Genomic DNA, 27,139 nt, shown 5'->3' on the forward strand with positions numbered 1-27,139 from the left:
TGGGCTCAAGTGATCCACCCACCTCAGCATCCTGAATAGCTGGGACTCCAGGTGCATGCCACCATGCCCAGTTAATTTTTGTATTAAATAATTAATTATTATTATTATTATTATTTTGTAGAGACAGGGTTTCAACATGCTGCCCAGGCTGGTCTCAAACTACTGGGCTCAAGCGATCCACCTGCCTTGGTTTCCCAAAGTGTTAGGATTACAGGTGTGAGCCACTGTGCCTGGACAAGACAGGGATTTTTGCCTCCCTTTTACAGATTAAAAAAATGAGGCTCAAAAAAATTAAAAAAATAATTAATTATTTTAAAAGCAGAGTCTTGCTCTGTGGTCCAGGCTGTAGTGCAGTGGTGCAATCATAGCTCTCTGCCATCTTGAACTCATAGGCTCAATTGATCCTCTTGCCTCAGGCTCTCAAGTAGCTGGGACTGCAGGTGCATACTAGAGAGCTTCTCAAAATTTTTTTAGACATATGGCCTTCCTATGTTGTCCAGACTAGTTTTAAACTCCTAGCCTCAACAGATCTTCCTGCTTCAGCCTCCTGAGTAACTGAAAGAATGTTTTTTTTGATAGATGGTTATCCAGGAAGTCCTTTAATAGCACTTTTAATTATTAGCACTAGTGGCAAAATATTTTTGGAAGTTTGAATACCAATTTACCCTCATTTTGCCCTAAAACTTGACAGTTTATAAGTAAGTTATTCAGCTTCTGCATTTCTGAAACAAGGTGGCTAATAAATCATTAACCACTAGCAAATCTGTAACCACTTAACACACTGGACATGGAATATATTTCATGGTGCATATTTACATTTGTTACATATTGATGGAGCTGAGCTGTATATAGTGAGAAATGTTATTAACCCTATCCATACCTTTCTTTTTTGGGGGCTCTACTGCAGTTTGCATTAATCCCACTCACTATGGAAGAACTGCAATGGTCAGTGTTACAAGTTTAAATCAGATTAATTTCTACTTTTTAGGTGAATGGAGCAAAAGTATCACGTTGGTTTGTTTTAGTGATTATGATTACTTTTTTCAATGTCATTTCTTACACTCAAGCATACCAAAATTAAACATTAAATGCCATTATCACGAGTTCTGAATATAAACACTTGAGGACAGGCAGAATTATATGATTTATAATTCTTTGTACTATATGTTTTAGATGTTCAAAAATACTCTGCTTGTTAAAAATTAAGTCTGTGGCTCTTATGAGAAAGTGAATGATGAGGTAGCTATGAAGAGACCAGAATTTGTCTTCACATTGCTGGGTGTTCTCTCCTTGACTGCTGTGCTTCCTACTTCCAAAGAAAGTTCTAGACATGGAGTATCGTGTTAGTGTCCTGAGGCACTTTCTGTAAGGGCTTTCTTTCATTTCCAAAGAAGAAAAAGAATCAGTTTTCCAAATATGTTTTAATCTGTGTATCATCCAGGTAGCATAATGTTATATTTCAAAGACAAATTTCTCCATGTAATTATTGCTTTTAAAAGTTGAGATTCTCTACATAGAATATATTTTCTGAAATTTCAGAAACATTTTCAGGTAAATTAAGAATTAATTTCTTCTAAGTCTCAATCTATTCCATAATATAATCAATGATAAAGATTCGCATGTGTCAGCAAATTTGAGGCAGCTTAGTTGAAAAAATTTGAAACAGCTTACTGAATTCCTGGAAGAAAATAAAACACCTTTTAAATGTAGGTAAAAAGCATATTGAGCTTAAATATTTTTACTTGAGATCAAAGTTTCTTTTCCAGGATTAGGAGAATTAGTATCAAATTATTCTTTAGTTATGTCTAAGGATATTTGGTTCTAGAAATTTTCACGTGTTAAACAATTAACTTTGCTTGTTGATATGAGAAAGCTTTTTTGCAACATTTCTTAAGTTCCATCTAAGACCGGCAGATGGGTTTATCTGCTCTGCTAGCTATCGCTAGTGGCTGCTTGCAGCATTACAGTAGGAAGATTCTGAGGCTCCGTCAGTGAGTGCAGACAGGATCATGACGAACTGAAGTGTGTATAGGTGTGTGTGTGCTGGGGTGAGGAACACAGTCTGCTTCCAAACATTTTCAGCTTTGACCCAAAATGGAGCAGCGTTATGCCAACAATTAAAAGCCTTTCAGGCTAGGTGGCTCATGCCTGTAATCCCAGCACTTTGGAAGGCTGAGGCGGGTGGATTGCTTGAGGCCAGGAGTTCTAGACCAGCCTGGGCAACATGGCAAAACCCCGTCTCTACAAATAATACAAAAATTAGTCAGTGTGTCTGGGCGTGGTGGCTCACACGTGTTATCCCAGGACTTCGGGAGGCTGAGGTGGACCTCCCACTTAAGGTTACTTAAGGTCAGGAGTTTGACACCAGCCTGCCCAACATGGTGAAACCTTGTCTCTACTAAAAACACAAGAATTACCCAGGTATGGTGGCGAGCACTTGTAATCCTAGTTACTTGGGAGGCTGAAGCACAAGAATCGCTTAAACCTGATAGGTGGAGATTGCAGTGAGCCGAGATCACGCCACTGCACCCCAGCCTGGGCTGTTAACGAGCAAGACCCTGTCTCAAAACAACCAAAAACACTGACACAAATTCTTCCTTCAGTGTTAATACTGTAGGGTTGGTGGCCAGGTAAAAATATTCCCTCATGTTGCTGGAGTGAAAAGGGCTTCCTAATCTTATTAAGATCTGCATTAGTCAAGACAAAGAACTACTCTTTTTAAATCTGCAGATGACTTTTATAACCAAGAAGCATGTTCCAAGCTAGCAGAATTTACCATTTGATGATTCGGTGGTAGTTTCTTCCATGGCATGCGTGCTTCTTTGGATGCCTGCAGGGGTGGTCATTGCAAAGTCATCATCTGTGCTACTGGGAGTTGGGAGGTGGCCTGCTGGAGTTCCCTGGATGGCAGGATTTACACCTGCTTGTCCTGCTGGAAGCCTTCCATCCTGGACATTTGGATTAGCCCCTGCCTGACTGGTGGGCAGAATGCCTCCCGGGAACAAGGAATGAATGATAAGGCCTGTGAAGATTTGTGGGGCCAATGGCTGGAATGAGGGAGGCAAACAGAAAACAAAGTTAAAAGCAACACATTTTAAAGCCATTTCTCTTTTGAGGGGAGCAAGTTTGGGTAGGAATGTCAAGAAGGAGAGAGTAAAGTCAGAGAAGACAGCAAAGATCTGGCATTCCTCAGGAGAAATACTCCCTTACTCCAGCCAAGCCTGATTCAATATTGGTACTCTTTGATATGCCCCATTTCCCTCAGAAAGGGAAAGCCAGAATCAAGCCAATAATAAATTGTTTTTATTATTATCAGCTGGATCTGGAGGTAGAATTAAGGTGGAAAAATCCATATAATCATGATGGGCTTTATATCTGTTATTAAACCTAAAATGTAATATTTCTTTTGCCCATAATATTTTCTTTTCAAAAAAATATAATTTAAGAGATTAAAAATTAATGGAAAAATTGATTCAAGTAGATCAATTAATACTGATGGCTTTCATCCCTTTACATTTTTTTTTTATGTTGGGCTTTATCTCTGTTATTAACCTAAAATGTAATCTTCCTTTTGCCCATAACAATTTTTTTCAAAAAATATATAATTTATAAGATTAACAATTAATGGAAAAATTGATTCGAATAGATTAATTAATCCTGATGGCTTTCATCCCTTCAAGTTTTTTTTGATGTATTTTTGAAAGGCATTTTGGAATATTCATTTAGAAACATTTATCCTGGCAATTCAGCTATTGTGTACTCCTTGAGGATACATAAAGAACTCCTCTCTATTGGAGTTTTTCATTTTTAGAGAGATTCTGATTGAGCAAGTCTGGAGCAGGACCCAGCAACTGCCTTTTTAACTAGTTTTTTATGCCATCTGGATTTTCTGAGCAAGGAATGAAGTTTGGAAAACACCGTGTTACATTTAAGAGATATCGAAACCAGAATTAGACTTGTGCTGGATGACAGATAGAAGCAGAGTATAGACGTTTTCAAACTGAGGGTTGTGATATCCCCAGTTTTGAAGTAAAAAAGGTGGGTGACAGTCATCATTAAACAATAAAACAGAGAGTAGGCTAGTAGAGCATTCTATATAGTAAAGGTGAATACTGTTTCATGAAGTGTGTGTGTGTGTGTGTGTCTGTGTGTGTGTGTGTGTGTTAAGCTGCATGAAAAATCTACTTGCTATTGTGGGTTGTATTAAAAATGTTTGAAAAACCGCTAGTGTAGTAGATGAAAAAATAGCTTTGGATCTGGATCCACTCTTTTCTTGTTGTTGCCTTTGAGGCCTTAATTACTTAAACTCTTGAACTTCAGTTTCTTTATCTGTACAGCTAGGTCAAAAATATCTGCCTTGTGCTTTGGGGAAGGTTGGAGGCAACGTATATTAAGGATCTGCTGAAGTGCTGGTTATATGGAAGAACCTCAGTAGCAGGATATGGATGTTCATGTATCAATGTTGGCAAAGCAGACACTAGCCCCATTTGATGATTATTTATGGAAAATATAGAAAATATCTACATTTTGCATAATAGAAAAGCTGTTGAATAACTGTGTTTCCAAATATTGCCTCAATTCTGTTCCGTTGTCATGTTTAGATATCATATTAATTCAAGTCCTTTTCTCTAAAAAAGGACCTATGGAGGAATGCATAGAAGTGTCTAAGCAGGCCAGGTGCAGTGGCTCATGCCTGTAATCCCAGCACTTTGGGAGGCCAAGGTGGCTGGATGAAGAGATCAAGAGATTGAGACCATCCTGGCCAACATAGTAAAACCCCGTCTCTACTAAAAATACAAAAATTAGCTGGGCATGGTGGCATGTGCCTGTAGTCCCAGCTACTCAGGAGGCTGAGGCAAAAGAATTGCTTGAACCTGGGAGGTGGAGGTTGCAGTGAAACAAGATCGCGCCACTGCACTCCAGCCTGGCGACAGAGTGAGACTCCGTCTAAAAAAACAGTGTCTAGCAATGATGATATGAAATTTATTTAGGGTTCAGCCCTCCAGTTTTTTTCTGTGTGTAGGAAAGAATTCATTCAGCACTATCTGATGCTGGAAAAAATATATTTTTCCATAAAAATTAAAAATCCAAGTCAAGAAATTTAAACTTTCCTGTAAAAAGTCAATATTTATATTATTCTACATTTGCAGATGTTTCAACAGTTTATAATCCTAGACTGCAGTCCTTATGAAGTTAAAAATGTGCATTGGCTTTCTGGATAGAACTGAACCTGATAGCAATAAATGGAAACCAAAGCTAAGTTAATTAACAGAAAAATAGCTGAAGAAGTATAATGAAATCCCCAAACAAAGCAAGGATAATCGAATGCGAGAAACTATAAAAATGTTCAGTTCATTGTAGTACACATCATATTCAGGATTTATGCTCAAAAGAGACTAAATGAGGACAGAAAACATTGTGATAGAAGTGAAAATAATTTGAAATAGTATTTTAATTTATTTTTTTTACCAATTCCTCTGAGCTTAGGATAGTGCCCTAGAAGCAAAATGATAAATACAAATTGTTAGACACATTTTAATATGTTTGTAGTAATATATGTATAACATCACTTAAAAACTTAAAATACTTCCAAAGATTATAGAGATTTTGCCTTCCCAATAATATGTTAAACTGCCTTATGATCTATATTACAAAACTCAAGTCAGCATATGATGTGTGACTGCTAACATTCATTCTTTGAGTAATATGAGGTCATCTGCATACAAAAATTATATATTTTTTCTATCATTAAGTAGATGTTCATTGAAGAAAACTTATGCAGAAAGCAAGCTCTTACGATTATCAGTGTCCACACAATGCAAAATACATTGAAAAACCTCACAACTATGTAGTGAATTGAGGTAAGAATAAATGTTTCACACCGAAGTGATTTAAAATCAAGACAATATTAAGCATAATTTTACCTGGGCCCCAAGGTGCGCGACAAAAATTGGTAACATCTGAAAAGAAAGAGAGAAAAATTCATTCAAAGGTAAGCTCTGGAAGATGGTATAAATATTGATACCTTCATTTTTTTTGAGATGCAGTCTCACTCTGTTGCCCAGGCTGGAGTGCAGTGGCACAATCTTGGGTCACTGCATCCTCCGCCTCCCAGGTTCAAGCGATTCTCCTGCCTCAGCCTCCTAAGTAGCTGGGATTACAGGCACCTGCCACCACGCCTGGCTAATTTTTTAGTAGAGATGAGGTTTCTCCATGTTGGCCAGGCTGGTCTTGAACTCCTGACCTTGTGATCTGCCTGGCTTAGACTCCCAAAGTGCTGAGATTACAGGTGCGAGTCAATGTGCCTGGCCATTGATACCTTCTTAAAAGAATATAGTATCTGTTAAACAGATATTTATTACTAATGTATTATCTATAATCAGAGATATAAATTCATAGATCCGATGGGAGTTTGTAACTTTTCCAACGTATAAAAAGAATATCAGTCCCAGAAAGATTTAGAAACCAGTTCAACATAGCATATTTAAAAGTTAGTAAACTGGATGAACAACAAAAAAAATTGGCCTCAAGCAATCTCCAAACTGGAAATTATTTCAAGTAACAATAATGTTAAAATGCACAGATTTCTTTCCTATGGCATCTCAGAAGACACATTAAACAATGCAGTGACTATTTTCAAATGCGAAGATTTCTTGAGGCTTATATATTTAGTCTTGCAATAGTTGCCTGGACATTTTGCTGTTAAAATAAAGCAACTATAGAGAATATTGCTCGGTAACCCTTGGCATTGGCATAGCTCTTAGAACTAGGCAAGAAATAATTCAAGGGTCACTGATAACTAACTAAATATTATGAATTTAGTTCATCAAGGGATGAAAAAGATTTGAGAGAGGTGTTGGCATGCTCCAGTACTCTCTGCTACTCTGAGAACTGGCCTGAAGTTTGTCAAAGAAAGCTAAGGTTTAAAAAATTTATTCTTATTTCTATAGAAAATTCAAAGTGTCAGGAAAGTCATCAAAATGGGCCTCTTAATTTCATAATTACTAATCCAGAAGATTTGAAAGTCTTATGAAATAGACTCTTAACTATTGTTTCCCAAGACAGATGGTGCGGCAATTATGGAACTATGGAATGCCAACAAGGAAAAATTACATACATTTATGAAAAAGCCTTACTCTCAATCAGGTTATTACTGACTGACAAAAAAGGACATGAAAACAAGAACAAAAACCCATCTAGCTTTCATGGTGGCAATGGGAAAGTGGTTGTACATTTTGGATTTAAGAGAACATGAGACAGATATTTTTTCTTTAATGGAAAGTTGGAGTGGAAAGAGCAAAAAGATAAAAAGAGGAAACCATAGCTGTCTAAGCAAAAACTGTAATGAAAGGTAATCTAATTGTTCACCAATATAACAATAAAGAGGACTTTTTGCTTAGTTGTTGATAAAGAAGTAATTTGAAATCGTTAACAGTTAACACATCGTACATTTATTATGTGGTAGGCATTGTTTTAAGTGTTTTCCATATATTCACTTGATCTTTGCATGGCTGTAGAGGAAGGTTCTACTTTGATGCCCACTTTAAATTTTGAGCAAAATGAGCCACAGAATGGTTAAGTAACTTGGTCAACATCATATAAGTAGTAAGTGTAGAGAATGTAGAGCTGATATTTGACCAGAAATTGTGTGGTTGTAGAGTTCACCAACATGGTTCACCTTTCTTTGATAAATGTGAGCCACCAGTAGGTGTCCAGGTTGTGGCAGAGATGTAAGCCACTCTGCACAGGGAGAGGCAGGGTTGGAGGACTACAGGTGCCCAGGAGAAGGTCAGATATGGGAACCCTTGGTGGTAGTACAGCCTAGAGACATTGAAGAATTCCCACAGGAAATGGGGATTGATTTATAATATTGCATAGAGAGTGTACAGTGTGAAACTCTCTATACTGAAACTTTTGTAACATCTCCAGGCTCCACTAATGCCCTGACTTAGGGAGATGCTCTCTGGGGAAACTGAAGATGTATTAAGTCTGCCTTCAAGGTTAGAGGAGGGCAACAATGGAGACTGAAGCTGGGCAATCAGTATGTAGATTATTCTGTGATCACCTGTTACAGGGAGTCTCCTTTTATTTGCATCTTTCTCAAATCTTTTTCTGAGTGTCACTTTTATTACCAAATTTTTTGTTATCAAGATAGTTTGTGTGTCTTTGGCCCTGGAAATTCTATTCATTCTATTCCTAAGAAAGGAAATAGCCGTTGGAATAGTCATAGACTTGGTCACAGGGATGCTTACTGTAGCGTTGTTTATAGAAGCAGAGACTTAAAACCCCCAGATTTGCATAATAAGTAATTTAGTATACCATGGAATACTGAGCAGTCATTAAAAACATTGTAAGTGAATATTTTTAAAACATGAAAACTATTCAAAATAATATTTGTGGAAAAAAGCATGTTACAAAACATTAAATATAGCAAAACAAGATTTCCTTTAAAAATATACTTATATGTACAGAAAAAAGACTGGAAGGACATACTCTAGAATGTTGACAGTGTTTTATTGTGGCTAATGAGATTTCAAGTGAATTTTATTTTGTTTTTTGCTTATATGTAAATTTTAGAAAATTTACATTTTCTAAATTCTTTATAATTGGCATATATTACTTACACAATAATAAATACTTCTACAAAATATTAGACCATTATGTTGGATGATGGGGGCTGAGGTCACATGTTGGGGAGAGTAAGTTATCTACAAATAACTTAGTCAAGCTGTAAAAGGATTATTGTATTTTCCTCCAAAGCCTTTCTTTTTTTTTTTTTTTTTTTTTTTTGAGACAGAATCCCCCTCCATCACCCAGGCTGGTGTGCAGTGACACAATCGTGGCTCACTGCAGCCTTGACCTCCCTTGCTCAAGTGATTCTCCCAACTCAGCCTCCTGAGTAGCTGAGACTATAGGTTTGCCCCACCATGCCTGGCTATTTATTATATTTTATTTTTTGTAGAGATAAGTCTCACATGTTGCCCAGGCTGGTCTCAAATGCCTGGGCACAAGTGATCCTCCTTCCTTAACCTTCCAAAGTGCTGGGATTACAGCATGGGCCACTGCGCCCAGGCCCTCTGGAACCTATTTAGAAAAGTTTCAAGAAGGTAAAAATTTGGAATTTGTTCAATGTTAAAATGCACACACTTCAAAAACAGGTGATGCCTAAAGTATGTCATTTGTATCTTAGTGTAAGAGGATTTTCAGGTTTTTTTTTTAAGCAAATGATAGTGGGAGGTGGTAAATACTGAAAAGTCCTTGGGGACTTTCAAAAGGGAATGAAAAAAAGGGGACAAAAATAGGAAGATTAGATTTGCTGAAGATAAACTTTATCCACCTCTTAAGTTTTCTTTGAGATTATCTTGGTCACCCAGAAAGTCTTCAAGAGAAAAAATATGCTAGAAAAAAATTCAGGGATCTCTCAATTTCCCCCCATATAGTTTTCACTTTTCAATCTTCCCCAACTTTTCAAGGTTTCCTGTTATCCATTAAAAGTGTATTCTAGAGAGGTTGAGCATGGTACGTTTTCATGCTCTGAGTATGTTTTCATGAATTTTCATTAAGAACCAGTTTGCCAAATACTGTTCTACATTCAGTAGAACATTCATCAGCTAATAACCTGGGCAAAATTTTTGAGAAGCTTTAAAAAATTCTATTTCTACTGTAGGCTTTCACCTGAGAGAAAAAGCTCTCTAATGTTAAAACTAAAGTCCAGCTCAACTTACATGTGGTTGCAGTTGCTGTTGTACATTCAACCCTCCCAGGATCAATGGGTGGGTCTGGGTACCAGGTGTCATTCCTGCAGCAGGATTTAACTGTAGGGTAAGGAAGAAGACTTTCATTGTATTTTTTTCCAGCTTGAATATTTAGGAATCTAAAATGTATTTGCTAAATGTAAAATATATTTAAAGGGAGGATTTGCTATGTAAATACATAGTATTCTGTTGCATGTGTACTTAGACACAAAGATGAAATTTAAAGACTTAATTAGTCTGCTAGTACAACCACAAGGGCTATTGCTGACTTTTCCCCTGGATAGTTTTTTGTTGGCATTTAACCTATTCTGTTTGAGAATTACTTAGGCGATTTATTTTATCATTGCTTTTCCTTTTTGGCTACAACAGTTGTTCCTGAAATTTTTCTGATAGCTTTTTTAAAATTAAGAAATTAACTCCTCTAGGTTACCCATGAAAATGATAAGGTTCAGAATAAATATTTTGTCTGAAACAATAACTATATTTAAATTGGACCACTAAAAAATTCCACTCTAAATCAGGAAAGAAACTTATTTTTCTTCCCAAACAGATTATACAGGTATTCTATGAGAAGACTGAAGATCTGTACAGATATTCGATAAGAAGACACTGAAGATCTTTCTATTTCTTCCAGTTTGCTTCTGTCATTGGTGGTGATACTAGTGATTGTGTTTATGTGGTTGTGTGGATGCTGTAGGGGCATTAAGGAAGGTATGGTGGAGGAATGGAGAGAGGAGGAGAAGAGGATAGAGAAACTGGAGAAGGAAAGAATTATATTCATTTGTTTAGAGACTCTTGCTAAGAAAAACTTTTAATGATGTCCAACTCTCTTGGACTCTTCTCTCCTGTCTTTCAACTTATTTACATGAATATGTGTGTTTGTGTGTTTCCATTTGTGGATATACACACCCATATGCATGCTCCCTCCACTGTAACATTAGGCATTTTATTTATTCCACAACGGGTATTAAAATGATATCAAAGATTACTTACCAGTTGCAGATCTTGCCCCAGTGTAAGCATCTGTGTTAATGGTATCAGACTTAAAGAAGGGAAGACCTGCAGGGCATTGAAAGTGATGTATGAGACAAGAGGTTGTCTGCTTCCATTGCTCTGTCAATGGTGGATATCCTCATGTAATTGACACTCCTGTCAGAGGTGGATTTACCATGAAGGTAAATAAAGATGAAGCCTCAGGGCTTCTCCTAGCATTGCCCACTTTTGGGGCCCTGAGAGGTGCCCTAACAATGTCTCAAGCTTATGGCACTTAACAGCTTAAGAAAGTTTGTGATTTACTCTTATTTCTTATCACATTATAAATATTTATTTCAGTACCTAATTTTACATATCTAATTTTTTTTTTTTTTTTTAAAGAGGGTTCCCAAATTGTATAAGACACAGATTCCTTAAGGAGAGTGAATGGTTCCTGACTTGAGTGGGTGTTCTGTAACGTCTGTTGACTCAAGAGAAGACTTTAGATTCTAGTGTTATCTGATTGTACTACTTCACAAAGTGTAGAAGTAGGTAAGTCATGTCCTTCACAGCAGAAGAAGAGTTGAGGTGGGAGGGAGGTTAGTAGCCAAAAATAATGCAGTTTTCAAAAGTATTTAAATATGCTTTGAGGAAACAGATTGAACAGCAACACATCAACACATCAGCAACAATGAAACTTAACAAAACCATGAGGAAGTCTGCAGTTATTTTTTTATAGATCACCTCTGATTCCCTGCTATCTCTGGCAAATACCATAGTATCTCAAGGGCATGGAAGACCAAGCTTCGTAAATAGATGTAGCTATTGCTTTTCAAAGTTGACTAGATTTCATTGCTAAACCAATTTATTATTTAGATAAAAAAGAATTACAGTGCTTTGCTTTCCCTATGCACATTTTTGGAAAATTATATTGGTTCTTTTCCTCACTCCCAAATGAAAAGCCTCTCTCTCTTGTTCAGCCTTGTATGGTCTTTGTGTAAATTTTGATTTTAAATCCACCAGTCTTAACATGTTTTCTTTACTGATTTGTACATGACTCTTACCTGATTTGACTGCTGTTGGTTTAGTAGTGTTGCCTGATCCGGAGCCATCTTTGTGGGAGGGAGTCCCAAAGCAGGTTTGAGCTGCTTTTGTGAAAACAAATACATATTTGATGAGGCAGGAATGTGTTTAAGGTTTTGTATCCATTTATGTCCAGGTCATCCCCAATGCAAAAATGTTCATCTTTAGGCTCTGTGTGTTTTATCCCTGAAACATTATGTGCATGGTAGGACATGCAATTGTAGAGCGGACACATGGCAGCCCAGGAGAGGTGGGATGGTGTGGGGGGGAAGGAGGCTAGGATGCACCTGAGCACATGGGATTTCTTGTGGTGGTTCCTGGCTCCCATTTAATTTCTGTACCTGCCTTTCCATTTTTCCAGGACATGAATATATAGTCTGTGCCTTAGCTCTGTGCACATTTGCTTTTTCTCAGGGTTGGAGGTAAGCTGCCGTCATTCTTACTAACTTTTCATGAAGCCTCCCACTTTTATCATGCCTATCACATCAGTCTTGTAACAGAAGTTCAGTTTTCTTCCTGGCCTGGATATTTTATTAGTGTATTACGAATCACTGAATTTTAGATCTGAAAATATTCCTCCTACACATTCGGTCTAGTTGTATCATTTTGTTTAATAGGTGAGGCAACCGATGCTTACAGGAACCTGCCCAACGTGACATGGTGAGCAGCAGAGCCAGTGCTAGCATCCCTGTAAGTGCTCTTAGTCTCTGAAGAAGAAAACTTTTCTTCTGGCAGGTTGACTTAGTCTGCTTTTGCTCCTGGAGGCATCCTGAAAGGCACAGGGGTGTGGCCCTCTGGGTCTGCACCAGCCCTTGAGTCACCTAAGGTTACCCTGGAGTAGTTTTGGTTTTACGTTGGACTTTCACCCTTAGTTATAAGAAAAGAAGTTGGGGCTGGGCGTGGTGGCTCACTCCCGTAATCCCAGCACTTTGGGAGGCCAAAGTGGGTGGATCACTTGAGGTCAGGAGTTCAGGACCAACCTGGTCAACATGATGAAATCCTGTCTTTACTAAAAATATAAAAATTAGCCGGGCATGGTGTTGCATGCCAATAATCCCAGCTACTCGGGAGGCTCGGGAGGCTGAGGCAGGAGAGTTGCTTGAATCCAGGAGGCAGAGGTTGCAGAGCGAGACTCTGCCTCAAAAGAAAAAAAAAAAAAGGGAGAAGTTGGTATTATCTGTTCTAGGAGGTTCCTTTCAGCTTTAAGATTCTATATATATACATTTTATTAGTATTTTAAAAAATCTCCACAATCTATTGTTAGCATAGCAGCCAGAGTGACCCTGTGAAAACAATAGTCTAATCTTGTCACTCCTCTGCTCAGTCCCTTCAATGACAGCCAAGTTTTTTTCTTTCTTTGCCTTTTTTTTGAGATGTAGTATTGCTCTGTTGTCCAGGCTGGAGTGCAGTGGCACAATCTTGGCTCATTGTAACCTCCGCCTCCTGGGTTTAAGCAATTCTCCTGCCTCAGCCTCCCAAGTAGCTGAGATTACAGGCGCACACCACCATGCCCAGCTAATTTTTTGTATTTTTAGTAGAGATGATGTTTCACCATAGCGGTCAGGCTGGTCTTGAACTCCTGACCTCAAGAGATCTGCCTGCCTTGGGCTCTAAAGTGTTGGGATTATGGGCGTGAGCCATCGTGCCTAGCCAACGACTGTCAATTTCACTCAGAGTAAAAGCCAGAGACCCTACAGTGGTCTACAGGGTCTTCATGCTCCTGGCCCCTAGTAGCTCTCTGATCTTTCCCACCTTGTTTCCTCTCCTTCACTCTGCTCTAGCCATCCAGCCTTTTTGCTGTTTCTGGGACAGGTAAAGTCCATTCCTGCTTCAGGGTCTCAATTCCACCTGTTCTCTCTGTCTGGAATGTTCTTTCCCCAGACATTGGCTTCACTCTCTCACCTGCTTTTTTACTTGAATTTCTGCCTATTGAGGCCAAACCTGACTGCTGTCCTGAATATGCAGCCTGCCCCTTCTCCACTGTGCACGACCAGCCTGTTCCATCTTACCCTGCTCTGGGATTGTTTTTTCATAGTGCTCACCATCTCCTAACCTGTCATGTGACCTATTGATTTAGGCTCCTCACCAATTTATCATTTGTTTCCTTGCTAAAATATAGATTTCACAAGGGCAGCAATACTGTGATTTATTCAATGATCCATCCCAAGATAAATCTCTGTCTGGCATGTAGTAAGCAAATACTTTTTGAAAGAATAAAATCTTGTTTTCTTCCAGGGTCTTCACTTTCTGTGACTTTGATTTGTCTTATATTTATTTATTTATTTTTTACTAATCGTGTTTTCCATCTGGTACCTATCCTTAAACTTTTGATCTACTGAAAATAATTGCTAGGTTGTTGTATGTGTCCATATTTGCAAATGGATTCACTCTTTATACCATTATGATAACTTCATACAATTCATTTACAAATAATAAAAATAGCTTGTCTATGTGTCCTGATGTTTCATTTGGTATTGTTTCTACAGGAATAGACGTTTCAGTGTCGCCTCCCCTGACCTGCCCCACTGGCTCTCTAGCTGCTCTCCTTGTCTACTAGCAATCTGCCGTAGCCTGCACGTTCCACCTCAGCCCACCTCACCTGAGAGCTGCGCTCCTGGAAGGTTTTGCTTGTCTTGAGTTTTCACCAATTATGTGGACATTTAAATATACCAGAGAAACTGTATTTTGAAGACTCTTTTGGTAAATGTATTTGGTGAAGTGAAAGAGCCATTTGTTTTTTTTTTTTTTTTTGTTTTTTGAGCCATTTGTTTTATAAAAAACTAACCTTCTACTTTACCTTGTTTAGAAAATTAAATTTTTACAGACAAGTTCTTTCAAGGAGGACACACACACACACACACACACACACACACACTCTCACACACGGATGCATTTGGGAGGTAAAAAGGAGGTTGGTTACCATATCTTGTTTCATCCTCCCTCAACATAATTCCACCCTGTTCATTTCCTTCACATAACTATTCACGGTTATTATTTATAATTTAACATTTCTTTAAAAAATCATTTGAGTAAAAAATAAAATAAAAAATTAGCAAGTGACACTAGTGAAAATAAAAAATTAGAAAAGTTAGAAAAATAAAAAAATTGATTAATGTCTATAATCCTTGTGAACACCATGAAGGATGATGCCTTTTTTTTCTGTTCTCACTATTGTTTCTTTAGCAATGAGCACAATGTCTGCCATATAAAGAGTTTTTAATAAATGTTTGTTGATTGTATGGATAGATGCAGAAGTTTTGAGCAAGCTCGAGGCTCAGCTAAGAATGTTTTCTTTTATTCTGTTATTTCATAGCAAGTATATTGTAATTTTTTTCCTAATGGTCTTGAACCATCTTGAACAGTCAAAGAGAAGTCCACCTAGAGATACAAACCATTCATCTCTATGACTACAAAATAATGGAGTAAGTGTTCAACTTCTAGTGCTTTTTTATTTTTTCATGTGAATACTATTGGCGAAGAAATGTTCTAAGTCAAAAATTTTGATCATTTTATGATACCAAATGCCTTTAGTATCATATGATTTGGTGGCCTTTTTTAGAATTTATACAATCTAGATATTTAGTATTTTCAAGTAGAAAAATTAGAAAATATAGTTTACCATTTTATTCATGAGCAAATAACTAGTTGCCAAGAAAAAAAATTCTTTTTGGAAATTAAGATAAACATCCACTTAAAGCATTCATTTATCTCCTAATTTCTAGCCTATTGCTCTGTCAAAAAAATTGACCTTTTACCACGATGGAGTGAATGCATTTAAAAAATGTAAGTACATTGAAGTATGTACCAATACCTTATTAGCCTGTCATTTTCTGCCTTGGAAAATAAACACTGGACACTTGGAAGGAATGAGTCACAAAACAGAGCAGTTTTGATGGAGGGCAGGAGAGAGGTAGGTCTGTAACTAGAGACGCTGCTGAAGCTGGTTGGCATGTAAAATAAGCATAACATACTTACTGGTAATGACTGAGTTGATCCTAGAAGACAAAACAGTAGAATGGTAGTCTTCATGTTTCAAATTGCTACCTACAACAACAAAACAGTGTTAATCTTCCACTGTATTTTTTTTTCCTTTTGAGAGAAAAATGATATTTTAAAAACAACAGTTCTCATTGAAACGCTGTCAATTAATGTTACCTTTGTGTCCAGGAGGCACAATGTACAATACTCAAGGTCCAGTTGATTTCTCAAGTTGACTCTGGTGAAAAATTTTACCCTCCAATGATTTTATGTGTTTGTAGAAGAAATTTAAACTCAGGTTCAGGAGATTGGAAACTGAGAGACCAATCAGGATTTAGCTGTCTGTTAAATCATTTGGTTTCTTTCATTTCCCAACATTTCATTAGGTGGGTTATTAGCTGCAGACATTGTATCACCCAGTGTCTACCATTTGAAAAGAAGGTGTTTCAGGGAGACATGCCTTATGTAATTAAAAAAAGATGCAGACAATAAAAAAATGTGAATGTTTCTTCACCTCCGTCTTCTTCCCAAACGATTTCTCAGATGTACCTGTTTTAATCACCTAAGTATGAACATACAAATCAAACATCAAAATATAGGGCTTCGTGTGTAGTTTAAAAAATTAAGTCTGTTATGTAGATTGCTCTGGAACTTATGCTTATTTAACAAATAATGGACAACTTTATGTGTTAGTACGTATAGGTTTATTTTATTTAATGGCTACACATCATTGTATCATATCACATTTATTTTTGATGAACATTTAATCTATTTTATTTTGTAATTACAAAGATGTCACAAGCACCATTCTTATAAAACTTTTTTTCACACATGTGGGAATATTTTTGTAGGTGTTATTCTTAGAAGTAATGTATTAGAGGATACATACATTTTACATTTCAGTAAATATGGTCAAATGGTGAAGGGCTTGCTTTATATTAAACAGGGAAAATGACACTGTAACCTAAGCAAAACACAGGGAATTTCCTGAGATATCTTTTACAAGAAGAAAAGTTAAGTGCTACTTAACATTTTACCACAAAGCCCTGGACTTCACCTGGAATTTTTGAGATATACTGCAGAAGGAGATGGGGGTCTGTTCATTAGTTTCTGAGACCTTATCCATGATGAGCCTGTGTTGCATCAGGATTTGAGATCTGACCTTTAAAAAACAAAAACGGAAATACCTATAGAGTGTCTATTAATGGAAAATTGACTGAGATGGTGAGGCTTTTTTTTCAAAGCTTCTCTCTAACTAACTGTTTAATTCATCTGCATAATCAATGTTTGTTACTCTGATACTCTGTTAGCAGTGGGGAACACTAGGAGGAGAAACACAAGATCAACAAGTAGATGCAAATATAGGAGTATACACAGGTGTAAGAAAGAGTGTGGTGAATTTTGTTGGGGGCAAAAGGACAGGAAAAGCTTAAAAGAGGAGACCATCCTTGAGTTGAATTTGAAGAATTAAAAAAAAATTCATTAAGAACACAAGGAGAGCACCCAACTGATCAAAGGTCTAGATTTGAAGTAGTAACATTATCGTTTTCTGTCACTGAGACAAGATGGGGTGAGGATAGCAATGGAAGACAGGGTTGGAGATGATATCTAATTGTAACTATCTAGAAATGTTTGTTTGTTTCTGTCACTCATTTTGACACTTGATCGGATAGTACTTTATATGACTTTTTAAATTATTTCCTGACTTTTTGTTTCTCTTGAACTAGATGGAGAGTTCCTGGGGCCCCATCTTATATTTCTTTAGAGTCTTTCATGTTTATAAGATTTTAAAGCATCATATGGTCATTGCATGTTGATGAATAAATTGTAAAGGCATATACTATGGGGAAACAGAGCAAGATTGAGTTGAGGGAAGATTTTAGAGAAGATATTGGGCTTTAGGTGGATTTGCACAATAAGTATAATCAACAAGACAGACCAGCATGTTACAGCGGGTGATACTGAGAGGAGCAAAAGAATATAGAGCTGAAGGATGTGGAAGGAAAACACCTTTATGTTCTCATGGGCTTTCACAGGCAAATTCATTGTTTTTTTTTATTCAGCCAGTTCATTTTTCCAGCCCGTCATTTAATATAGATTCACTCTTTGTTCACTAACATAGCGTCAGCCTCTGGGATAAAACAATTAATGGAAGGGACAAAAACTCTGCCATCAAAGAGCTTAGGTTTTGTTGGGGGAACATTAAATATTCAAGCAGTTCATTGCAAGAGAGGGACCTCATGACACTGGGCATTTACTTTCTTTGGGCATTATTTTCAGTGAATGTAGAGGGTAAGGAGCTTCCTAAAAAAATTTTTTTTTTGGGTGGAGGTAGAGTTGAATTTTATGTCACTGTTGTTCTTGGCTTAGATGAGGAGACATGTGTTCTAGTGCTAGTCTAGAGTATGGTTCTACTCAATGGCTCATTTGAATTGAATAATTATTTGTGACTGAGCATCAGGTGATTCAGGGACCTCAGTGAGTCAATTGCTTGTTGCAGACATGACTCCAACCCTCAGTGGGAATGGGACTTGCCCTAGCCAGGAAACTGAGCAGTTGGTGGGATTAGATCAAAATAAACAAGCAAAGTTAAGAAGACTGAGTAATTTTTTAGACAACAAATTTTAAGTCTGGAAGCAGATAGCTTGCAATAATGTAATTATGGAGTTGGGAGTCAAGAAATACACATCGTAAAAGGAAAAAAATTCTTAAATCATTCCAAAGCAAGGAGACATCAGCAAAAATGGTGAGATAATTTATGTTTCCAAAATGACATAGAACATCAGGATGCATTAAAGTGTTTTATGAACTATAGGAGACAACTCTTAGCCCTATAGGTCTAGGAATTCCTTGATCTTTCTTACTAGCTTTAGTTATAAGTTTCTTTGGGTTATGGACCCTTTTGAGACGCTGATTGAATACACATATCATCTCCTCAGAAAAATGCACATATGCTCATGAATGCAAGGATTATGAGATAACTTCAGGGATGTCAGGGATCTCCTGAGAGCCTAACTATAAAGAAACAGGTTAAAAGTCTCTGGTTTAGAGGGGTCTTGGAGGAATTCCTTAGTGATTTGTGTCATCCCTGAACTTTCTAGGATTTCTCAAGGCAAGAAACATACCCTCTCTCCCACTCCACCAGACTCAATGGATATAGGAAGATCTGGGATTACCTAGACCCGAGGCACTCTCAGTCTAAGAACATCTTTTTGGCGAAAAAAGGATAAGACAAACTATATTTCCTTACACCACTTGGTAACTGATCACAATGTCAAAAGGATTCAGGGCACAAGATTATCATTAATTACAGTAATAGCTTGATTGAACAAATTAAGTACCTTGATAATTGAGATAATTGGAAATAACATCCAGCAGTTCCTGATGCATTGTTGAGATTCACTTGGGGTGGCTTGCAAAATATTGGGGAAATATTATGGAAAATTATAGGTTATAGTCTCAAACCTTTTGGAAAGCCAAAGGTTTTATTGGGACAGGCCGAAAATGGCCAGTTCATGACGTTAGGGAAGAGATAGGGATAACAGAAGGCTTTCCCAGGTTGAATCTGTTTACCCCACATTCCTTGGTTTCTACTCTAACTGTTTACTCATGGAAATTTTGTGCTGGATGATCCTCTCAGGGAGAGATCAAAGGGGAATTACCTGTTAATAGTGTTTACATTGGGTCCCTGGAGCCTAAAGCCTTTGTCATTCGTAAAGCCACTCTTTTAACCATGTTAGTTAACTACAAGTGTGTTAACTTAAAACCTCTGTTATGAAATTGATACTGAGTAAATGGGAGTATGTGGAGGGAGTATTGGTTGATTAGCTGCATTTTGCCCTCTGAAAGCAGCTGACGACTATCCCTAGCCCACTTGAATCACTGTAATGGTGTGAGAGTGCATTTATTCATCTGTCGTTGAGTCAGGGTCTGCAGGACAGACCTCCACAGGTGGTGATCAACATCTCAGGTGGAGACCCCGACGTGATCAAGGTCACAATGCATGGCAATCCCTAATACCTATTAAACATAAGCTTCCACTGTACTGGACAAGGTATTGTACAAAGTGCTAGGGTACAAAAGTGAATAAGACGGAGCCCTTGTTTATGCACTTGTGGAAAATGCAGCAAGTATTGTATCATGATATAATGTGGTAGAGGTTAAATGGATGTGTGCACAAGAGGTCAGAAAAGAGCCACATTACATTTTGAACATATTTTTCTGCATTCATTCCTGTTATTTCCTCTGCCTGGAGTCCTTTTTTTATCCCTGACTGTCAATGTTTTACTCACCCTTAAAGATCCTTCTTTATGATACCACCTTCATTAAGTCTTTCTTTGTTCCCCTCATTTGGAGTTAGCTGTTTCTTTCTCTGAGATGGTTTTGGAATTCACGACTTTCTTGTTTATTTTATTCCACCTCTCCTGCTACCATTGTTATTTGACTACTGTTTTGAGATATTAAATTTCAAGGAAGATTATGTGTTTTGATATTGTCTTTAGCTTTCAGCTTGCATGTGATAGAACAATAAATATGGGTTGAATTGAATTGACTTGTTTGCCTTTATAAATTTACAGAAGTACTTAAAATTGTCAGCCAGTTCTTATGACCCCAGAGGAAACTAGGACATATGCTTGGAGGCCATCAGTAGAGCCACTTCTCTATGGAGTAGTTTAGGAGGTGCCAAAAAAACCAGCCACTGAATAAATGTCTCTAAAATTCTACTAAATAGAATCAAACTATATAGGTTTTAACAAATCTTTTACAGGTTTGCTCAGAAGGGTTATCAGGAAACTATATTTAGATTTCTTAGCAGATTGAGTTGACCTTTGTCATAAGTGATAAAGTTCAGTGCACAATATCATTAGAAATGTGGATATATTATACCAAATTTACTTAGGCAACAGGGTTAAACTTGAAAGAATGTGGTAACATTGTATTCTGTCTATGTAGACATATTTCTTTCTTTCTTTCTTTTTTTTTTTTTTGAGACAATGTCTCCCTCTGTCTCTCAGGGTGGAGTGCTGTGGTACTATCCTGGCTCACTGCAGCCTCGACTTCCCCAGCTCAGGTGATTTTCCCACCTCAGCCTCCCAAGTAGCTGGACTATAGCTGCGTACCACCACATCTGGCTAATTTTTTGTAGAGACAGGTTTCATGATGTTGCCCGGGCTGGTCTTGAACTTCTGGGCTGAAGCAATCCTCCTGCCTCAGCCTCCCAAAGTGTTGGGAATACAGGCATGAGACCCTGCACTTGGCCTATGTAGAAATATTTCAACTAAACACTAGAATTACACACTTATGGAATTAAAAAGTAAGCTTGGGTGTGACATTTCAAAATAGGAAAGAATACCTTGCAAATGGGCAACATGAGGATGCTAATGGGAAGGTAAGAGATGCAGTACTAGTGTGAGGAATTAATTCATGATTTCAGTGTTTGTATGACAGTATCATGCTTTAGGTAAAGGTAAGAAAGGTGTTGGAAATTTATGTTCTTTGAGTTGATATTGTCAATTGGGCAGTTACTTTCAGTTTTGTAGACATAATTGAGAAAATGTGTGGTTTCAAAGCCAGATGGAAGGTCAGTGTGTGATTTTTCTGGTGTCATAAGAAGCTTTTGTGATTTCAAAGTTGGATGCAGAGTCAGTGTACAGTTTGGTGCCATCATAGGGAGGTCCCTTTGTTTCAAAGTTGCTGTTGTATGTAACAGTTTCTGGGATGTTGTAGGATAATGTGGTTTGATTTATGATGGTAGCAGATGATAGCATGGGAGTTTTAGTTAAAGCTGGAGTTGTAGATATGGTGGTGGTAGAAGTTGCTATAGAAGTAGTGATAGCTGGGGTAGTTATCATACTGGTTTGGATTTGAGAGTGAGAGCTTGAAAATAAGAATCTAGATATGGGTTTGTATAGAGGGATATAACAGGAAAAAATTTACTTTTATTAGATTGAATTTGTCCAGGTCTTTTGTTGATTTGAATAAAATTTGATATGAGCAGATGCGGCTTTGGGTAAGATTGGGATTTATTTTTAAAAAAATGAATAGCAGATTTTGGGAAATATTTTGATACAGGAGATTTTGACTGACTACAGGTTTTGTATGAGTTTTTGGAGAGTGGGCTCCTGACTGAATTGCTGTTTTTAGAGGAGCTTTGGATAGGACACTACCTTGCTTTCTAGCAATGCTTAGATGATGATACAAAAAGGCAATACCTGATGAAATAACTGCTTTTTCATGCGTTTTAGATGGGCTTGTTACAGGTAGTTAGGCATAAGCAGGGCAGGAAAGTGCTCTCCCCAACTCACAAGGAATGTTGGGTAATTGCTTGGCATTTATCACATTTCATCTCTAAAGGTTATAAATTGGCAGCTGGTGTCAGGGAGATGCCATTTCCTGATGGTTCACACCTGTTGCACTAAAGTATTAACTGAATGTAGATGCCAGGGAGAAGCAACTTCCTGGGCATACACATTAGGAGACAAAATGGCAAAGTGTGACCTCCTGGGGGCACACTATCAGAAAAGGGAAGAAAACCTCAGATGGGCATGTGTACAACTTCCTAAACACACCCTGCATGGTCACCTCCCCAGGGTAAGGAGGGGACTGTGTATGCAGGCAGCTCACCCTAAGGGAGGAATCATAGGAAAAGAATCACAGGAAAGGTTCCAGCCTAAAAAGTCCTAGGATCAAAGTTAAACATGGCATTTGAGTTTCAGGCATTTGGTTGGGTCTTCTTCCAGTGAACTTTCCTTTCTTTCCTGTTCTAAAACATTTTCAAATAAACTTTCACTCCTGCTCTGAAACTTGCCTTGGTCTCTTTTTCTGCATTATGCCTCTCAGATGAATTCTTTCTTCTGAGGAGGCAAGAATTGAGTTGGGGCAGACCCATACGGATTCACTACCAGTAACTCTGATAACCTCCACTAGTGACAAGCTGGCTCTTCCCTTTTTTTTTCCCCTCCCAGGGTGGAGTGCAGTAGCATGATCATAGCTCACTGCAGCCTCAAACTCCTGAGCTCAAGCATTCCTCTCATCTAAGCCTTCCAAGAAGCTGGGACTACAAACATGCACCACCATGCCTGGCTAATTAAAAAAAATTTCTTGTAGTGATGAAGGATTCACTGTGTCATCCAGGCTGATCTTGAACTCCTGGCCTCAAGTGAGCTGCTTTCATCGGCCTCCTAAATCGTTAGAATTATAGACATGAGCCACTGCGTTGGGCTGGCTCTTTGCTTATTTGTTATTCTTGAGTGATTTTGTGTAGCTCCAGAATGTAACTAAACAGGTATTTTTGGACCAGCTTTTGACAGGAAAGCATTCTGCTAAGTTAAAGATGAGTTTGTTTAGAGACAGCTATTTTTTTATGTGTTTTGGATGGTGCAGCTCTTTGTATTTTGACTTGTTTCAATGAGTTTCTTTGCAGGGGCTGGTTACTGAATAGCTTTTTGGACAAGATAATTATTTGCAGATCACCTTGTCTTAAATAAATTTGTGTGCAGCAGTTCTCCCTTATCCTTACTTTTGCTTTCCATGGTTCAACCATGGTCTGAAAATATTAATCAACAAACAAACAAATGATAAGCTTTAAATTGCATGCTACTCTGAGTAGCCTGATGAAACCTTGCACTACCCAGCTTTGCCCTGCAAGAGATGTGAATCATCCCTTTGTTTGGCATATCCACTCTGTATACACTACTTGCCCTATACAATGTAATTGTATAGAAAAAAAATAGTGCATGTAGGGTTCAATACTGTTGAGAAATGTTAAGTTTATGAATATTGAGAAATGCTGAGTGTATGATAAAATATACTGTATGCTAGGAAGAACGGTAGCAAGGAAAACCTAGACATCCCCCCACCCAAGTAAACTACTTGGGGCATTTCAAAGTGGCAGGACAATGTGTAAATAACATACATACACCTGTTAAAACGATTCTTTAAGATATCTGACCCTGTCCCATGGCTCGCTTGTGGAGAATACTTTTTAGTTCGTCTGTGATCAGTGGTAAGTGGGCACCAGCTGCCTACTTGGCATATTTTGTGTTACAAGAAAATACTGAATATCTGTTTGTTAATAATGATCACCTGTTCAGAGAGAATAAATACGTGGGTCAGAGTCTACTCAGGGCCCCTTCAACCTGGAATGCTGTCAGCTCCTGAGGCTCTCAGTTCGGAAGGCTGCTGGCCTCCCAGATAAACCCACTTCGCTGTTCTATCTGGGTGTCTGCCTCTCATTTCCTTCAACGCCTCCTGGGTGGGGGTCTCTCTGGCTGAGCTGGGTCTCTGTACGATACTATCTGTGGTTTCAGGCATCTACTGGTGGTCTTGGAATGTATCCTCTGAAGATAAGCAGGGCTGACAATAGAGCCCTGTCCTGCCCAGACAGCTGCCTATGGATGAGCTTTGGGCAAGGGAGCTTTTTTTCTGATAAGTTGATTTCAGATGACTTTGTGTAGATAAAATCTTGAATAATTCGTGTTTTTGGATGAGTTTTGGATGGGGCATTACTTTGTTGATTAGCTGGTCTCCAGTGACTTTGTATAAAGTAGAGCCATGTATTGGATGAACAACTGTTTCTGAATGAATTTAGGATGAAGCTGTTCTTTGCTGATCAGCTGGTTTTAGAAGAAGTTGAATTTCATAAGGGTTATGTTGAGATGACATTGTTCTGCAAACAGGTAAATCAGACTGTACTCTTTGTCCTGGTCTTTCATTGTTGGATGTTACTGGATTAATAAGAGAGATGGATAAGCATCAAAAGCCATCACTGAATCTCAGGAGAGAATGAGCAGAAAAGCTGATGATAGTGTTTTTATTTGACACTTATTTTACTGGGAGGGCTAAACTAGCTCTCATTTGTCTCTATAATTTAGTTGTGTGATTCTCTTGATTGTAGACCCCTCACTTAAGGGCTAAAATACTCCAAACCACTGCATAATTTTGTTTTAAAACCACAGATATCAAGGAGGTGCTTAAGTGTCAGTTGTTGGCTTCTTAATCGGTTGTCCAGACTAGGTAGATTATGTTAATTAGTTTGAGAACTTGTTGATGCAAGGTGGGGAGAAATTGCTTGTCTGGGGGCTTGCTTTAGTGGTTAGTTTCACAATATGTCATTGTCCCCTTATCCTAAAGGCCAAATGCATCCTAGACCTCTAAATAATTAATTACTCAAATAAATATTTATTCAATATTTACTATTTTCCAGACAATATGCTAGACATTGGGGATTGAATGATTAGGTTGTCAATTTTCTGTGTCTTATACAAAATGAGAATAGACAAGGCCTAAGAGTCAGTCCTGAGGAAGTCCACTGTTGTGAAGTGTGGAAAGTGGTAGAGAAGTCAGTGTAAAAGATGGAGAAGCAGCAACTGAGGAGAAAAACTTGGAGAGCTTGGAGAGGGTGGTTTTTATCCAATGCATGGAAAGTCCTTTTTTTTTTTTTAAAGAACAGCTAAATGATCAAAGTGTGGAAAGTTGCTGAGAGATCAAATAACAATAGCAACTGAAATGTGTTCATTAAAATGAGCACCAATAGGTCTGGTAAACTGAGGAATTGGAGTCATGAGGAGGAAAGCTGGATTAGAGTATGCTGAGTAGTAAACGGAGGTGAAGAATACAGATTGAGCAATATCTGTAGGCAACTCAGCTCTGACAGCTTCAGCTGTGAATTGATGTGGTGCGATATGGTGTTAAAGGGGAATATGGTGGTTCTTTCTTTTCTTTATTTCTCTTCCTTTCCACTCTCCTCCATTTCTCCCCCCCCTTCCCTTCCTTTTTCTTTTACAAAAATAAGACACTTAAGTAATTATGGGAAACCTTCCCAAAAAAAGAAGTGGCTGAAGATATAAAACAGGGAAATATTTACAGGAATAAAGGCTATGGAGAGAGGATGTTTTTGGATTGAGAGCACAAATGAAGACATTGGCCTTTGACTGGGCCATTGTAACAGGAATAAGGAAGACAATGGAACAGATGGAGATAGATTTGTAGATATGGTGACAGTGAATCAAAGGAATCAATCTGACAACTTCTGTTTATTCTGTGAAATGGTACGCAAGTTCATTTGCTAAGAGTTGGAGAAAAAGGGAAAAAGATCAAGATTTTAGATCAAGAAAGATAATATAATCCTTTGGTGTGTGAGTGAACATGCTAACACAAGACTACTGATCTGGGGCAAGCATTTCTAGTAACCTCAATTGTTCTGCTGTGTGGTTGTCTGCAGTAACCCTCAGCATCTTGGTGACAGTGATGTGGTTCAGATGGTCGTGTTTCTAGTGGGATGTCTGTACCTTAGTCATAGTGTTATGGCAAATGTACAGCTGACTAAGGATCCTCATTTGAGATTGTCCATCCTCAGATCCCTTCTCCTCCCTGCTTCCTCCAGCCAATTTCCTCACCTGCCTTAACTGAGACAACATCAAGAAAATAAAAACTATTATAAGAGAACTGTCTTATCTTCTCTACCTGCCTGCTCCTGGACTCGTTTTCTTGTTACAATGAAATAAATATCTTTACTCTCACTAAAGAACCACTCCTCTACTTTCGTTCCCATTCTTTTTTACTTTCATAAGACTTTACCTTTTTAGCTATCTTTCCATCTCCTGTCTTAGACCATTTCCATCAGCATATCAACATGCTCCACATTAAGAAAAAAAACTCTCTCCCATTCCACACCCTCTTGAAGAAGCTTGCCTTCCCCTCCTAAACTCCATCTCTCTCTATTCCTTTCCACTCAGTGTGGAAGCTTCTTTCCTCTCCTGGATTCCATCTTTCTGGATTCTCTCACTCAGTGTGAGAGTTAGCTGTTTCTTTCTCTCTCCTTCTCCTATTTTTCTCTCTCTCTCTCTAAATAAATCACTTTCTACAAACAAATAAAAAAAAGAAAAAAAACTCTCTTGATGCTACCTGTCCCTCCAACAACTGCCTTATTTCTTTGATTCCTTTTTATAGGAATCGTCTGCATTTTCTCTCTCTGACTCTTCATCTCTCACCTACTCATTTTGCAATAGCTTTCATTCCCACTCCACGGAAACTGCTCTTGCTTAATGTCACCAATGACCTCCAAGTTGTCAGAGCTAATGGATGTTACTGGCTCTTCATTTTACTCAACCTTTTAGTGGCATTTGTATCATTAACCACTGCCTGTTTCTTGAAATGCTTCCCTTTTCTCTATTGGCTTCCATGACACCACTCTCCTGACTGTTCTTTCTAGTTTTTTTTTTTTTTTGAGATGGAGTCTTGCTTTGTCACTTTGGCTGGGGTGCAATGGCACGATCTCTGCTCACCGCAACCTCCGCCTCTTGGGTTCAGGCAATTCTCCTGCCTCAGCCTCCTGATTAGCTGGGATTAGA

At 38.0% G+C, this 27,139-nt stretch overlaps 1 protein-coding gene across 1 annotated transcript; it reads right to left on the bottom strand.

Annotated features, from left to right (window-relative positions):
• Positions 1 to 1,402: 1,402 nt before the first annotated feature.
• Positions 1,403 to 16,039, bottom strand: AMTN (amelotin). The gene is made up of 9 exons (XM_017501681.2): positions 15,966 to 16,039; positions 15,786 to 15,854; positions 11,792 to 11,875; positions 10,749 to 10,814; positions 9,726 to 9,815; positions 5,925 to 5,960; positions 5,470 to 5,496; positions 2,777 to 3,047; positions 1,403 to 1,678 (listed from the first exon to the last, which is right to left on the bottom strand). Exons 2-9 carry the CDS (start codon positions 15,837 to 15,839, stop codon positions 1,668 to 1,670), a joined length of 639 nt encoding a protein of 212 aa, XP_017357170.1. The 5' UTR covers positions 15,840 to 15,854; positions 15,966 to 16,039; the 3' UTR covers positions 1,403 to 1,667.
• Positions 16,040 to 27,139: the final 11,100 nt, after the last annotated feature.

Source organism: Cebus imitator, unplaced genomic scaffold (genome assembly GCF_001604975.1).
Source record: "Cebus imitator isolate Cc_AM_T3 unplaced genomic scaffold, Cebus_imitator-1.0 Scaffold283, whole genome shotgun sequence".
In the NCBI taxonomy this organism is placed as follows: Eukaryota; Metazoa; Chordata; class Mammalia; order Primates; family Cebidae; genus Cebus; species Cebus imitator.

What these genes read in the sequence shown, in the direction of transcription:
- AMTN (XM_017501681.2), bottom strand. Translation starts at nt 15,839, where the DNA reads ATGAAGACTACCATTCTACTGTTTTGTCTTCTAGGATCAACTCAGTCA. An exon ending in ACCAACAGCAGTCAAATCAG is followed by an intron (nt 10,815 to 11,791) that starts GTAAGAGTCATG and finishes AATGCCCTGCAG; the next exon opens with GTCTTCCCTTCTTTAAGTCT. An exon ending in TCGCGCACCTTGGGGCCCAG is followed by an intron (nt 5,497 to 5,924) that starts GTAAAATTATGC and finishes TTTTGCTTCTAG; the next exon opens with GGCACTATCCTAAGCTCAGA.